This window comes from Anopheles cruzii, chromosome 2 (genome assembly GCF_943734635.1).
Source record: "Anopheles cruzii chromosome 2, idAnoCruzAS_RS32_06, whole genome shotgun sequence".
Classification (NCBI taxonomy): Eukaryota; Metazoa; Arthropoda; class Insecta; order Diptera; family Culicidae; genus Anopheles; species Anopheles cruzii.
Window position 1 is genome coordinate 47758261 of NC_069144.1, and position 16765 is coordinate 47775025.

The window sequence follows — 16765 nt, forward strand, 5'->3', positions numbered from 1 at the left end:
TTCTTGGGGTTCGTCGTCGTGCCGTGACTCCGCCGGACACGTTCAGCCGGGGAGTAGAAAGATGGAGCGAGAGAAAGAGAAAGAACGAGTGCGCGATGGCCAACGTGCCACACGATCGTGCCACGAGCCCCGGAGCTCGGAGCTTAGCAGTTCGATCGAGTGCGCGAACCCGAGCAGACGGCGTCGGAAAACCCATTCTTCGTGGGTCTGTTCAATGTGCCGTGAATTATAATTGTTTTCGAATGTTTGCACTGTAGTTTGCTAACTAATGTGGTTATTTTACTGTCACCAAGTGGAGTCATTCGAACGGGCTTGGAGAAAGTAATCTTCTGCAGCAACCATCATCGCACCGGAACTTCGCGCAAAAGTGCGCGCATTGTGAACATCCAGCGATGTGGGGTTCTTCTTTATCGGTCGGCCTGCAGGTGACGAAGACGAGCATTCCACACTAAGCACGTGTTCTACCTAGCGTGTTACAAACGGTCCGACGGCTAAGCGCAAGTGTTCTGGTGGTGGGTGGTTAGTGACGATTGTGTGACCAGAGGGTACTGATAGTGTTGCCCTTTCCGGTCCGGTCCCATCGTATCGGTGAACGACGCGCCTTAATGACCGTGCTGCGTGGTCAATCCGTTGGTGGAAAAGTCTCATAACCGAAAACGAGAAAGGTCGTCCCAGCCACGCGGCGCGGTTCACTAGCAGCCGTAGCTAATGGAACCCCAGAAACGGTGCCTATTGGGCTGTACCGTTAGGCTTCTTCTGGGATTGTGCCTCGTCGTCAGAGATCGTTTTAAGTGTCAACTTACTTCTTTTACCTATTCTAGTTCCCGTTTTAGTGATACTGCTGTGGGTATGTGCGCTTGAGAGTTGAAACCATTTTTGAAAGAAACAAAAAAGAAAACGTTGAACGAAGCAGCCCCTTGGTTTGTTTAGTTTTCCCCCGCCGCATAGTGAAGAAAGTGAAAAGCGCGGAAAAGTTTCCCGGTTGTGAGAATGTGAGAATTGAATTAGTTCCTCGGCATTGTTTGGTGCCGCAAGACGCCACCTACCGGACCAAATCCCGACCCGGCGATCGGCAAAAGTGAGTATTGGAATAAAATTCAACGAACACCTAGGCAGTCTTATCGTAGCACTCCATGCACGACTGCAAATATTTGTCGTCGTAATCATTAAACAACACACGGCTTGCTTGTGGATATTGCACATTGCAAATAACGCAAAAGTACGGCCGGGAAGAAAGTGCAATAAAAGCAGGAAAAGTTTCGGTATGTCATCTCGAAATTCCGGCATCGTGCCGATGTTTTTGTCTTGCCGTTTGTTAACACAAAATAACCCGAAATGTGCCGTGCGTAATATTTACTTTAATTGCTAGAAAGTCCGTTCCATTAATGAGCCTCGCCACGAACCAGGAACCACACTTTGTGTGTGGCACTGTCTGATCACCTGATCGAGATGAGTCATCCGGCCCGGTACGAGTCTGCACGGGAATATTGACGCTGACCAGCGGCTCTTTGTGGAGAGAGAGCGGACAAAGAATATCGATAAGAAGATTAAACCAGTTTCTTGGTGCGCTCAAGATTCCTTCCTTTGCCACACGCCAAGAGGAAGCTGCAACGGGCGGGGTGACATGACTCACAGGTCTCCCTGAAGATGCACAAAGTGTGCTCCAATTTCAGCACTAACCCGTGCACACCACAGGATCCAGATACGCTTATTAATGCCTAGCTGCAAAGCACGTATCGTATCGTGCGTTCTCCGTATGTCATCGATCTGTACCAAGCTGTGGCATTTGTCGCCACTTTGAAAGCATACGCAATCGCAAAGGAATGAGCCTCCGTTCTTAAGGCCACCTAGATTGCTCTAAGCGTACCAAACAATTTGCCCGACCTTTCCGGCGGAACCTCTAGCAACAGCGACTGACACGGTGGTTGGGTGGGCAGCCCCACGATGGACGGGTTGATGGAGCGACAGTTTAGAGTGAGCCGGTGGGGCTCATTCGGTTAGTGTAATACAAAATAATTCCCTAAAGCAACTATTTTGCAAAAGACGCGAATGTATATGAAACATGTTATTTATTTATTTGAGGTGCACATGTTATGTCGTTTATTCAGTCATGATGCGTACCGTCAATCAAATATAGAGAAAAATATTCACAGAAATTAAAAAAAAATCAACATACATTCTTCACGAGTTACGCTCTGTTCAACCCCACCGTTCTTAGCACTAATGTTAGTTGTTAAAATAAATCGGATGTACCGAGTTCGCTTTGTTGAGCTTGTGGTTGCACATCGGGCACTTATTGGTATGCTTTTTTACATTCGTGATGCAATCCTTGCAGAATATATGGCCGCACACGGTCGACACCGCCGGTTTGCTCGTCAAAGTATTGAAACACACGGGACAGAAGAGCTCCGGTTTGGGTTCCTCACGATTCACCGGAGACCGTTTCGGTGAATCGGGAACAAGAATCGTTTGGGGAACGCTGCTCACCCTTGGCCTCACTCGCGAACGTCTTGGTGCCCTAGTGGTACCAGGATGGAGGATGTCGTCTTCACCCGAAGAAATTTCGATAGGTTGTAAGACCGTGTCATCCAATACGATGACTTCTTCTACGTTCGAGGTTCGGAGATTCGCTGGAGGTTCGTCGGGCATGGAGATGACTAAGTCGACTGTGGAGAAAGGCGGTTCGACTCTGGCGAAAGATTCGTCTCCGCTGGATAAAGAACGTTCGTCCGGGATCGTCGAAGAGCTGCTGGAAAGGTTCAAGAGCTCTCCATTCGAAGAAGCACATGAGCGGATTCGAGCCAGCACCGCATCCGCTTCTTCAATAACTCTGCGCATATTCGCATCTAGTTCTTCTTCCGTGGACGTGTTCATCTTTTCGCTGCAGAACAACAATCAGTGAAACAAGGGCAATATGGTGATTGTTACCGAGAACCTGATACTTACAGTAATAATAATTGTGCGCGAATATCACTAAACTGCAACACAAAACTGCGAAACGTTTACATTGTTTAAGCGCGAAACGAGAATAAAAACACTCACCGGATAGCTGTCAAACAACACACAAGCTGTCAAACGGGTAGCTGTCAAACGGTGAACGAATTTGAAATTCGCTTTCAAGCCGTTAATGTTCGTTGAGACGGATCAATCAATCAATTGATTTGTTTCAGTGGATTACTTCGTCGATCAGAACGTTAGTTATTTTTTGCTTACCTCAACGTTTCCAGTTAATGTAATGTATGTGCGAAGAAAAAAATACACGAAGGCTCTCTCAAGGTCATGTTGGGTCTTTCGATCAGTGCATCTTAACTTGTGCGCCGCGCCGTTGTAGTGGTCGATCGTATTTCATACTTTTTTACCTTGTTAATAAGGTTTTTCCTTTAATTATCTTGCCATCAAATGATTCCCTCGCACATGGCGTACATTTTGGACACAGCTGCCGGTGTTGGCAGCTGTGTGATTAAACGGGAAACGGTCACCTAACTTACATACGCACACTAATTAGCCTTGTTTGATGTACAGCGGAAACGATTTAGCCCTGTCTGTCAGTCGGGAACGTACATGGCTTAGGTATGCTACCTCATTTTCTACTTGGTTTTTGCAAACCCTTGCAGAGCAGCCTAGGTCTTATGTCAGCGGTACACCGCGAGTTGTCTTCGTTTGGGGGCAGCAAATACCGCACTGGTGCTTTAGCATTGATGGACACTCTTTTCTGTGACTAATGAAGCTGATGAAGATTCGAAAAAGCGATCTGTTGTATGAGTTGTCGTTCATCTACGACCCGGCCTAGAGAGAGGCGGCTGCTGAAACCAACAACGGTAAGGTCCCTTCGGCGATGAGCCCTTCGTTGGGAGTGTATCAAGCGAAGAGGACAGAAATGCCACCCGAAGCACGTTTGACCGGTTCTACGCTGGCGTGACCTTAAACCGTGAGTGAAATGGAAATTCGAAAGGTAGCGCCTCGCTTTCTTTAAAACATGATCGGTCTCCCGTACACCCAGCAGTGATTCAGCTCCGTCGTAAATCGAACCAAAACTCAAGTTTGTGGTAGTCACTTTACGATTTTGCAAACATTTTCTTCACCACCTCTCTCTCTCTTTCTGGGGTGTGTTGCACAATGTCGCACAACCAACCGGACATGGAATGGTGAATCATTCCTTCAGATGGTGTGGTCTGATTTTTCACCCATCAGCAGCAGGTATCAGTGTTATGTGACAAGCATTAGTGGCCCTCTGTGGTGGTCGCATCGATTACATAAAAACGTAGCGTAGATTTGTGATCATTTAAAGCGATGTACCATGATCGCAATGTGTGTTCTGCTTGCACCTCTAAATCTGATAGGCATCGTGGTAATTTGGGTGAAATTGAAGCTGAATGTTTGCGGTTGGTTGTTCCGCTGGGAAGTTTCGGAAAACCGTCCACCGTGCGCTTTTCCAGAGCAACACACACCCGCCGTGGGAACAGTGCAACAATATGCACTGAACAAAACTCGTTAATTTCGTCCCAACCGACCCGGACGGAACATTATGCTTTTGTGTGGTTGTGTGTGGGCCCGTGAGTAGTATTGCGGGAAGCAACATAAGCTTTTTGGGCGGGGTAATAATGAGAAGTGAGTACCGTGTGGCGCTGCTTGGTACACAATATCTTGTCTTGGAAACCTTCCTTATGGGAGGGTCATTCGTTTGTATAACGAAACGGCTTAGGTGTTGTGAAGGTGCCCATAAACTAGACCTGAATCGGTTCGGATTTTTGGCAGTAAAAAGAACAATTTCAACCATTCTCGAACAGCAATCTGTATAATGTTCAACTCCACGGCTGACGGGGACAGCATTCCTTGCCTAGTAGTCTGGAAGAAACTTTGATAGACATCTTCAGCACCGCGGCGGATATTCACAATTCCTAACACGATCTCTCACTTCTTCTCCATCTCGGGCGATGGGGTTATTCGCCTCGCCTGTTTACAGATCGACGCCACACCACAGAAGTCCCCGGAGTCACACCGTACCGGAACCAGTTTTCGGGGACTGCTTCACCAGACGTGCTAATTTTAATCGCACGGTTTCGAAACGAAGCTGTAACGGAGATTTCGAAGAGCGGAACCCCTCAAGACGGCGTGCTATGCTTTATGAAGGCGTGCGGCGATCGTTGTAGTGTCGTTAAATCTTCATATTACCGAGCGGGTACAGATCGAAAGGCACGGTTTAGGTGAAAATAAGTGCGATGTGTGTTTAGTGCGCCCGCGGGAAGTTGATTGAAAGTTGAAGTATAAGTTGATTTGGTTGACAAATATCAGAAGTGAAGTGAACATAGTTGGGACGCCGTGAATTTGGCAGACACCGGAATAATATTCCATCAACCTGTGTGCTGCAGCAATTGGAGTTGCTAATCGGACTTCGAACATCAGAAACACTCAAAATGGGGTAAGTTACTTATTGGTACATGATCTGCTTCGAGCATAGAACACGAATCTCTTACACTGGTGACTACGCCAAATAAGTTGATAGACCGATTTGGTGAAGGTTTGCCGTCGACCACCGCAAAGGCTACTAGGTCCCCTCCCATTTTGGGCCAGCTTGTCACTCTCGGGGCACGCAACCTTCAAACGATCGACCGATCTGTCCGTGTGTGAAATCAATCGTAACACGGTTTTGAACCAGATTGCCACAGCTGCGTTGCGTGCGAGCTGACCGGTGATGAATTCAAGGCGTTGAGGTACCGCCAAGAGGTCAGCCACTAGTGCTCTGCGAAAGCCCTAGAAACGGAAGGCCATTTTCTGCGCCGTACAGAGCAACGCATAATTAAGAACTCAATCAGCTCTCCAGCTTTCAAAGTTAAGCCCCAGCAAAGTGTGCCACCGCCGACGAGACCAACGAACTTCCCATCGTGGAACTTCTCCGTGGGTCCAGAACTCGGGTTTGTCGAAAGAAATTTAGCGATCTGCCCACGATGCCTAATATGTAAAGAGCCCCCCCACACACACCCCGCTTTCGCTACCATTCCGGGCACGTTCTGAACAACTCGCGGTTCCGTTAGTTGACACACACGACCCGGGACTCGTTCCGACGCCATATTTCGTAGACTTTTTCTTGTTTTTGTGGAGTGGACGGACCTTGCCCGGCTCCCTGCTGCGGTGGTCCCGTAATCCCGTGTTTAAATTTCTACCGTTTCATCGGTTTTTTGAAAGTGGGACACACTCCCGATCGGTTACGGTCATTTTGGTTTGGTCTACGGAGTCCGGTTTTCGGTGAGCTCTAATTGGAGCGAGCTCCAAAGCGCCCAACTCTGCGTCAGCGACTTTGACCTTCTGCTTAAGCAGGGCCTTCAGGCGGTCGGGTTGGGTTGTTGTTGCTGTTGGTTAGGTACACCAAACAACCGCTCCGCAACGGCCGGATTCCGGGTTTTTGAGGCCGCGCGTGTGACATAAAATCGTTTTCCGCCTGCACCGTAGGCGATGACTACATTCCACGATGCAGTCATGTTGGGTTCTGTGGTGACACCATCAGTCATCGCAGCCTTCGGTCTTTAGCTAGTGAAAGTTTGCGGGATTTTGAAGGGCTTTTGGGTTGTGGAGTTAAAAGTAGACAAAATCTTGGGCAAGATAATCTGGGCAGACTACAGATCCCAAGAGCCCCGATGAGTTGGCAGTCACCAACTTGAGGTCCTACCAAGTAGTGGCCACAGACTAGCTGATCAAACTGGCTGCCGGCAAACAACAAACGCGTTGTCGGTTCGAAATAACTGACCATTGAACATCGGGCGATTGTTTAAGTGTTCACATTTGCTTACCGCGATCCGCAGTACTCTGCGGAGGAACTGTAGACCTTGGTTTGATTTACCTCCACTCCAGACGCATTTATTGATGTTTTGATTTCGATGATGATGATGATGATGGGCGATGATTGCAGTCTTCGAGCTCCGATTTGTTTCTCGTTTCGAAAGCACCCAATTCCGAGCCCCCTGGGCAGGCTCGTAAAAGTGCTCTCAATTTCATCTGCCAGTGAGCCGGCGGAATGGTCAAAGTTTAGACAAGTAATTTTCAATAATATCCCCACGGACAAGTGCCGGTGTGTGCCGTAATGCCGTTGCAATGATGAAGGCCAAACTCACAAAAAATGCTCAGACCGGCTTGAGCTCAGCCAATAAAACGGTTCGTTCAAATTGGAATAGAAACCAGTCCATTTATTTGCACGACTGGCCAGAGCTAAACAAATGGGTTTGCGGTGTGCCGCGGCCGCGCCAAAGCACACGCGTAAATAAATGGCATCCAAACAGGAAGTTGGCGAAATGTATTGAAAATAAAAGTGAAATTTCTTACACGTGATTGGCCTGCACCAAACAACGCCCGGGCCGCGGGCCCTTCACACACGTGCTTCCGAGGGGCACATCGCGCCGCCGTTGGCGTGATCGTGACGTTGGCCGCCGAACGTGGCATGATTTGCAAAACGAACAGGTTGATATCTCCCGTTGCCGGTTTGGTTGTGTTTTTCGGTTTTTGCCCAGAAGTGGGATTGATGCGGCACATTGCGCCACTATCGTCACCAGCCCGCTCTTTTGGAATGATGCTTCCCCGGCTTCGATGGCAGCATCCAGCACTCAGTGGCACGGGTTTCTCCGGAATGCAGCTTCAGTTTTGGGCCGGGAATCCTCTTGGCCGTTGACAACTTCCGAAAATTGTTAACGCCAGCAGCGTCAGCAGTTGATTGGCTACGATCGTTTCACGCTCGTGTGCTGTTTTCTTCCTGCCGGTTCATCCCTAACAACCTTTCACCATTGATGGCGCAAAATATTGACTAACCGTTTGGCCGGGGTTTTCTCCGGCATTACTTCAGACCTCCGGCGCAGCTCGATCGCACACGAGGCTCCTCGTAAGGCCGAGCTTACGGCCGGCCGGTGAAACAAGGGCTGATTACCGTTGCCGAAAGGAAAAAACCAATTCCGAAAACATTCACCAAACCCGAACGAAAGGCGTGTTTCGAGCATCGATATTTCATTTGAATGATGCTTCCAAGAGTGATCGAAATTGACACCGTGGGCTCCGGCAAGTTTTCGAGTCTCCGCGGACCGTTTTTGGGGGAGTGAACGTAAAAGTGAAGAAACCAAATCGGAAACATGTTCAAAATAGTGAAGCCCATTTCAGGTTCGCTCCGGGCTTTTGCAACACTCGTCGATCGTGTTTCGCAACACGAGAAATTGTACTTCGGGGGTTTTTTCGCAGTCATTCGCAGTGCTGTTTTGTGTTACCGACTGTAAAGTGACGCGTCTGTCAAGCTTTTCCGTTGTTTCGTGCTACCGACGGACAGATGGCGCTAGCAGTCGACCATGCGCAGCGTCTAAAAGCGAGACAGGTAGCGAGCCCTTTGTACGTGAGAGAAAGAGACCACTGCAACGTAGGTCGGGATTTTTAAACGCCAATTGGCCGTTAAGGGCCGTTTACACGTTGCGATATGTCGCTGCAATGCCTTGTATCGATTAACCGAGCGATATATCGCAGCCAAGGTGGAGCGTCTACACGCCACGATGTATCGTTGAGATTTGTAATCGCAGATCTCAGTGTCATGGAAACAGCCATGGAAGAAACACTGTGTTTGTCTGCCTTTGGATTGTGCGTTTCGGTTACAAAGCAAAAAATAGAACGTACCAAGAGTACTAATCGGTCACGGTGGTCGAGGGAATGGCTTTTAAAGCGAGGCAATTATTCTCACGTTAAACTTTTGCTTTAAAAACAATCAAAACAACATGTCAAACCGCCATCAATACACGCACACATGTATATCCACCGTCAGCACACGCACACATGTATGGAGATTGGACCGAAATTGATGCTCGGCGCATTCAATTTTTTTGATCTGCCAATCTGGTCGTATACAAGCAATTTGTTCCTTTTTTGCTGTCTACACGTAGCGATATATCGTGGCAATTGGTTTCATACAAGGGATTGCTGCGACATATCGCAACGTGTAAACGGCGCTTTACACTTTTTTAATGCGCAATTTCGTAAATTTCAAAATCGTTTGTTAGTATTCTGTGCGTTCTTCCAAACGAAAGCTACTACGAAGGAATATTTTAGCATGTGAGTCAACCAGCGAGTTTATTAAAATGTTTAGTCAATGACCACTAAACATCTTGAGCAGGTGTTACGATATTAAAATTGATGTTTGAACCATGTTTTAAATGGGCAACCCAATAAAATCATTATTTACAACACATCCACTTCCTTTTCCGGAATGCCACTACTGTGGGCCGAGCGTGGACTGTTATGCTTTCAATTTTGTGGTTCGATAGTGCAGTTTGACCACCCGGTGGTCATCGTCCCGGGTGGGCTTTGGGTCGCCAACGTGGGCCCCGGTTTACGATTGTTCCGCCTCATTCTGCATCTAATTGAGCCATCAGTGAGGTCCAATTTTGAGTTATGCGTGTTCGTGCGGTGCTTAATAATCTCTCTTTCTCTCTTTCTCTGGTGGGTTGCATCATTTTTCGAATAAATGCTTTATTTTTATTCGTTACCAAAATTCCCATATCTGTCCATGTCCACTGGTTCGCGAGCAGCATCTTGGCACTCGCTTGCACTAATCCTTCGGCTTCGATTCCATGCTTTGCGCTTCGTTGCGAAGTGCAGCAAACCCGCTCTTCGGAGTGAGGTTCGTCTTCTATTCGTACCGCCGAGCTGGTTGAAGTCTTTTGAACTAGTTTGGCCGTTTCTCAGCTAGCAACCGAATTTGCTCCCATGCCAATGCTTTTTTGTGTGTTTTCTTTCCGCTGTTTTCACCGGCGAGCATAAATTATGGAAATCTACGCACCACGAACCGCGGCATGATTATGCGCGTGTTGATCGGAAAGGCCCGGCTCTAATCAACCTCGCACGGCCCGTAATCGGCGACGTTAGGAACCGAATCTTCCGAACCAGCCTCCCTGCGAGTCTGCGGTGTGATTAGCGATTCGGTGTGGGTCGATGTGTGGAATGCATCATACCTGCTGCGGATCGTGTGTGATGCAATCGCCCATTCGACCACGTCTTCACGCTGAGCCACGGACGATGCTTCCCGACTGAGCACGGAACTGTGACGAAAGATGTGTTAATGAAAAGTAAACACTCCCCGGCGATGTCGGGCCCAGGACACACCGGGCCCGGGATTGTTAGTAAGGCGCAAAGTACTAGCATATTTTCGGTTGGATAATGCACCTGCTACAAGCAACAAGACGTGCCCGTTCGGCTCTTGTAATGATGGAATTATGAGCCTCTAACGTTATTACTTGTTTTCCAGCGCGCAATCATGATTGTAATGAGCTGAAACAATGGGAAGGGCTCCCGAAATCGTATTCGATGTGATTGATGGAAAGGTTTTTAGTTTTATTGGCTTTTTGCGCACATTTTGTAATCGAAATTACTGTTATTAATATTATTATCTGGGCGAAGAACCGGGCGAGGCTACATAATAAATCTTTTTATACAGAGCTACAGCCAATCAGTGCGTTATTGGCGGCTCCGGCAGCATCAGGTGTTGGATTGAAGTAGATTTCGAAACCTGCCAATTTCCGGGTTTTCCAAAATTTCACCTAAACCAAACAGTTTACCCAATTTATGTCACTCAGCGTCCGATGGGAAATCAATAAACCTCGTGCCCGGGGTTGGTGAGAAACGTTCGCACCAAGCTAGATCCGCTAGTTTGTCGCCTATTCGGATTCCGCATTCCCCTCTCCCGGCCTCTCCGTGCAAACGAAACGACGCTTTTCCTTCCTGCCTTCCCGCGTGGTCCGCGGGCTTTTCCTTTCCCTTCGCTAGTGAATCTTCGTTGAATCTCACCGCGCGCCTGGGTGAAAACTAAACTCTCGCTTCCGAGTGACCTTATGCATGGGTCGCCATAAGTTGTTGATAATTTATTTTTTCCCCCATAACCTACGAACCAACGTCGAGCAATACATCACACTGCGATGCACTCGGCGGAGATAAATATCGTGGACCTCGGCACACGGTTTGGCATGATCATGATTTATGCAGGGGCTGTGGTCTGTGCGTTGTGTTGCTGTTCTCGCAGGATCCGTGTTTGTAGATTCAATATGCTAAAAATTTGTCCCGCGTAAGGTTGAGGTTGAGCAGCCCGAAGATGTTTCACTCGGGGTCTTCCCAAACACGGCGGCGGTCAGTTTATTAGCTGAACGTTAACAAACAGAAAACCACACACTCGCTGTACCGATTGGCTTTTGCGTTGTGCATGACTTCGCTTTCGCAGCACCAGCGCTTCTTATGGGAACTTGAATGACTGGCAGCGAGACTAGAAAACGTGAGCTCTTGCTTTCAATGGCCACCAATGAAAGCACCACGAGTCGGTCGGGATGTGTCCGTGAAAACAATTAAAATACACTAATCACTTAATCAGCAGGGTAAGCTTTTGGAACGTTTTCATTCATAAAATCTTTCCCTTTGCGTGCTACTAGCTGAACATAAAATCTCTCTCTCTAATGAATTGGGCGCGCTGAAAGGCGCTTCAGCCATTTCCTTAATCAACCGAATGCTAATTCATTCAATCATGTATTATTTTATTAACTCCAATTCAGCTGCAGCGGGTCCATACGCCACCAGCCAATACTAACCGCTGTGAGTCGTTTGTTCGGCCCACCCTAAAGAACATAACAAAATGGTTGCCTTTTCTCGTGACTCGTGATAATTCTCATTTCATGTTTTGCAAATCGGTAACGGTAGCTCTCGTTTTGCTTGCTTTACTGTTCTCCTCCGTTCTGCTGCTTATCCTTCACGATCGGTCCGTCCGGCGGAGATCTGTTCCGCCGCGAACCCTTTTCGTGATGGATGGTTTTGATCATTTTATTTTTATCTTGCCGAAAGACCATTCCAATTCCTCGGCTCCCTTTTGTTGTTTTGGTTTCCGGCGCTTCCAGGCAAAGACAGCGAAATCTTCTTCTAAACGTATCATGTGCTGTGGCGTGCTTTTTGTGTGTTGAGAATTGCAATAGCATATTAGTTTCTGTTTCCTAAGCTCTTGGGTGCGTTAAAGACCCAACTCTACCGTATATGTTCATCCTAACGCTCGCTGCAAACGGGCACACATAAATCTACCGGCTTAATTGACACTCGGCACCGCGGTTTCTTCCGTAACCCGTCAGACAACTCCCGGCGATGCGATTGTGAATTTTTCGATCCAAAATCTTGCCGGTCTCCTCTAGGCCTTTAAGGTAGTGCTGGTGGCGATCAGAACCGAAACTGGATGGCAACTGAAAGACGGTGGTGTGTAGCGAGGAGCTTCGACGATCATCGCATTCTTGCTAGAGCACGTTCGCTGCTTACAGAAGTGGCGCTCGTCGTGTCATCGCAAGAATCATTCAAAATCCATGAGATCATACTGAAAATGAAGTAATGGTGAGTAATGATTACTCAGCCTTCTGCAGCCTTCTCAATAGGCAAATTAATATACTTTTATTTTCGAGTAAACGGTAAAGATCGTTCGAGTGCGGGCCGGGCTAACTGTCAAACTGTGTTTACAACAATTATCAATCAATGTAGGCCACAGCTACGGACTCCGTTACGCAGCCCAACCGATCGTGGCTCCCGAGCCAGCGAATGGAAGCGACATTATTTTTAGTGTCGACGTCGTCTTCGTCACGATCCGCGGCTTTTTTTCGCGATCGCGCTAGAACGATCTCCCGCGTTCTTTCTGACTTGCCCGTCTGCAGCAGTGTTTGCGCTCTTATCGTATCGTGCCATGCGTTCCGTGTGTTCCGTTGTGGTCCGCGCACTGTCTGTGTGCGTGATAGCGACGCGCGCGGCCCCAATCTTTGGAGAGAAATTTCTCTGCACAACACGCGCAAAAGCTGCCACCATAACCCTTTCTCGCATTCGCATCTCATGCGCTCTCTCTCTCTCACTGTTGGGGCTCGAAACGGTTCGGGTTGATTTCTCCGCGATCGAGCGGATTAGTCCGCCGCGTTACTTCACTGAGATTGGATGTGGCGCGTACGTGCGTCGTCGTCGTCGAGTTCTTGCCAATTGTCCCCTGCGTGGAAGAATCTCTGGCGTTCGTGCGTGCGTGTGTCTGTGTTTAGCTTCGTGATCTACGCAGGTGGAAATCCTTCTGCGAAATCTACTTTGGTGTGATTTTGTGCAGAACCGAAAAAAAAGAAAACGCGATCCGGTTTGTCTCCCGGAGCGCGGATATCTAGTTTTTGGCCCCAAGATGGCATGTTTTGTAAGTGACCGTAGGCGCTACGGATTCATCCTGTGACCCCGTGGGCAACCTATCAGTTCAGGTTCTCCGTCCCGGACGGACGGAGAGGGAGCGGCTATCGTTGTCTCTGTTTTTGCGGAGGCCGCAGGGTGATCGTACCCGCTTGATATCTATCGTGTGTGTGTGTGCGTGGTTAGAAGAAGGAGCAGAAAAGGTGTTTGGTGTAGTGTGATATGGGAGATTTTGTGATAGTTTAGCGAATTGATTGATCAGACGAGAGTGTCCTTGAGTTTTGAGTAAGTGTACATTTCTGTGAGATCCTGCGAAACGTTCCACGAATTGTTGTGTGTGTATGGCGTGCAGATATCTACTGATGCGATTGTGCTGATGTGAATTGTTTTGCAAATTGCATAATTATCTACCCTAACGCAGCATTCAGCCACCAAAACCGGGGTGGGTCACCCTGTGTCTGTTCGATCGTGCGTGCGTGCTCGGCATTGTGTGGCAGGCATCGGTAGGCGATTTGGCGATTTCCTCGCCGGCATTTGGAATGCGCCGTATCGAGCTACCAATTTTGGAGTCCAATAATTACATTCGTATTCCGATTCGGTCGCCGCGTGAGCCACAGGTAATCTATTGAACGAAGCTAATCTGCGAAACCCAAGACCGGGCGGTGAAATTTTATGAAAATCTAAACAAAATGCTTTTCGAACAATTATGCACGTTATGCAAGGAACCGTAAGCGTTACGAGGGGTTATCTGAATAATCCCGTACCGGAACTGACGCTCAAGGGTGGCTACCCCCCGGGCGATAGCCGTTCCGTAAATCACTCGGCCTAAAAGTTCCCAAGGCGACTCAGTGTCATCGAGGCCCACGACGAGGCCCTAAAACGACACTAAGCATCGCACATAAACTCCTAATGCGATGGGGCTATGCATAAAATTACCTGAACAAGTCCTGGGAACCTTCCTGGGGCCGCCTTGTGCGGCGTCCAAAAGCGTGATCCAACAGGTGCGTGATTTTTCACACGCTATGCAGACGAAAAAGGGTTTCCGATTCGATTTCTGTGAGAAAAACGTTACCACCGAAGGTATCCGTTTTCATAGGGCCACATTGGAGAGATTTTTCTCGATCGCATTCCGATTCCGATGGGTTAAGTTTTCTCGATCGATCATCAACGCACCACAATTTATTGCCATTTGGGCGGACGTTCGCCAAAAGAATTCATTAGAAGGCCACCTAAGGCCTCTCACTTTACCCATGTCCCAAATTTAAACCAGATTTTCTACCAGCCTGTCTAACGAAAAGAACCGGTGTCGGTGCCTTACCTTGCGAGACGCAAACACCGTTCGGTGTCAAAAAAGAAAGTAATGCTCAAAAAATTAACACCGGTCCGCGAAACCCGGGCACGTGGTAGAGGCCGTTACACATTTTCCAGCTACGTCTCAAGCTCAAGAACACCGCGCCGGAGGGAAAGAATGTCTCCGGCCGGACGGACGGGCACGCCGCCGCCTAGTTTTCACCAAAACAAGAGGTGTGAAATACTCTCCTCAATTGCTGTGCCGAGCCTTCGAGTCGAGCCCTGCGAACGGCCGATACGACCGAACGTGCTCCGGAGGCCGAGGGCTTGTTGCCGTCGGTGGGCATGTTGAACAAGTAAACAACCCAACCCAAGTCCTTCAGCGAGGCGGGTTCTGGCGCCCCCCCCCGGGGGTAACGGGTACCACCCAACGTCCTTCCGGTGGGGCTCAAGCGGCCGGGGATCACGCTTGAAATCATAAGAAACGCTTCAGCTGTCAACACTGCCCTCTCTAGTATGGTGTCCAAGGGATTTTCTTTCTTAACGGTGCTGCTGTTCGGTGCAATAGACGCGCGTCACTTACTCGGCTCTGCGGTTACGTGACGGCCACGGTTGCAGGGCTGCTGTAACCACGCTCGTGGGAGCAACCCTCCGTTCCCGTTAGGTCTTATTTTTCCATCCCCAATTAATGGCACGGAGTGAGCGAGAAGTAATTTGGACCTGTTATATTACCCATTCTCACGTGATAAATAGGGCCCCGTGCGCCTGTGTAACGTGGTGCGCCGATCTCGGTGCGATTGCCCAGCCCTGCGGTGGTTGATAGGGCTACAATCAGCCGCGATCCGTTACATCGACATCGATGAGATTTAATGTCTGCATTTCAAGCCGACCCGACGGTGACAAGCGGACGGGAGGCGTAGATTTATGGCGCGTGAACTGCACGCGCCTCTCTCATTGTTGCGTGAGAAATCTGTCACGACCGGTGCCGATGCTGACATATTTTCTCAAACCGACAATCGGTCTGAACGGAGAACGCCCTCCGAGCCGAGAAGGAGCTGGAGTTGCGGGAGCTTTGCATCACGGGCCTGGCACGCCTGCCGGCTACGCTGGAGTGCATGGCAAACATTTGCCTGCGTCGAGTGTTTGTGTGTGTGTCTTCAACAAAACTCCGATAGGTCACCGCAATAGGTGCTTTGCGAAATCCTTCTGAGACCCATTAGAAAATATTCAATTCCGTTTTCGGAGTCAAAGACGCTGATCTGCTACTGCTCAGCCACCGAACGATGGGGCCACGAGTCAACACGCAAAACTCCAATTTCGTTCCAGACCGACGATGTTCTGGAGAGTGCGGGAAAAGAAACGTGCCGTACGTGGGACGTGTCGGCAACGCTTGGGCTGCTGCAGGATCCCGGTACACACCAATCACCCGAGAGCGATCGCAGAAAATTCCAGAACTGCAACTGCCCCTGCAAACGATTATCCCTCTCTCTGTGCGTCTTTCCGGCCCTACCGGGTCCGGTTTTAATGCTCCGGTTGTTTTCGTTTGACCATTCTTCTCGGCGGCGGCGGCCATCGTCGGCAGCAAAAACCCAGCATCGTGGCAGCATCTTGCGGCCCGCGCGAAACGTTGCGTGACTTACGAGGCGGTACTTTGGGCACGTCGAAGAAGCTGCACTCGTGAGGCACATCGCGAAGCGATGCAGAATTCACTTTTACGGCTCCATCTTCCATCGGTGGCAGATGCCATTCACCCCACCGGAAGCACCGCAGAGCGTATAGCATGGATCGTGCGTCTTCGACGACAGAAGAAACCATAATTTGTGCGCCCCGAGGGAGCACAGAGTTGGTTTCGCCCTTTTTGCCTTTGTGCCAGCTAAATTAGCCGGTTTCGTTAAGCACCGAAAAACGGGGCCCGGTTCGCCGGATACAAAGTGTAGCGTCTACCAATTGAATCAAATTGCAGTGCAGTCAGCGCTGCACTTTGTATCATAATGCGCTACGCTCAAATCCTTTTGAGCCAGACATGAATAATCTTTTTACGAACGTGATATGAAGATCCGGTTGCGGAGACGCTCTGGGTTTCTGTGGAAGTCTATCAAAAACGAAGGCGAAGATAAGAGGCTAAGGCGCACAAAGAAAGGGTGATCGACTCCGTATCTTATCAGCGGCTAATCACTGGAATCGAAAGTAATTTAGTGGGAAGGAACATTTTTTTCGCCTTACATTCGAAGTACATTTAATGGCATTTATTTACCAACTCTGTTTCGTTGCTGCATCATTCGTGTCTAGC

General features: G+C 48.9%; 1 protein-coding gene across 1 annotated transcript; it reads right to left on the minus strand.

The window, feature by feature from the left end:
- Positions 1–2224: 2224 nt before the first annotated feature.
- On the minus strand, positions 2225–14437 carry LOC128266853 (uncharacterized). The gene is made up of 3 exons (XM_053003643.1): positions 14434–14437; positions 6786–6990; positions 2225–2881 (listed from the first exon to the last, which is right to left on the minus strand). The coding sequence occupies exons 1-3, from the start codon at positions 14435–14437 to the stop codon at positions 2227–2229; spliced, it is 864 nt and encodes a 287-aa protein (XP_052859603.1). The 3' UTR covers positions 2225–2226.
- Positions 14438–16765: the final 2328 nt, after the last annotated feature.

What these genes read in the sequence shown, in the direction of transcription:
- LOC128266853 (XM_053003643.1), bottom strand. An exon ending in GCAGAGTACTGCGGATCGCG is followed by an intron (nt 2,882 to 6,785) that starts GTAAGCAAATGT and finishes GTTGTTCTGCAG; the next exon opens with CGAAAAGATGAACACGTCCA.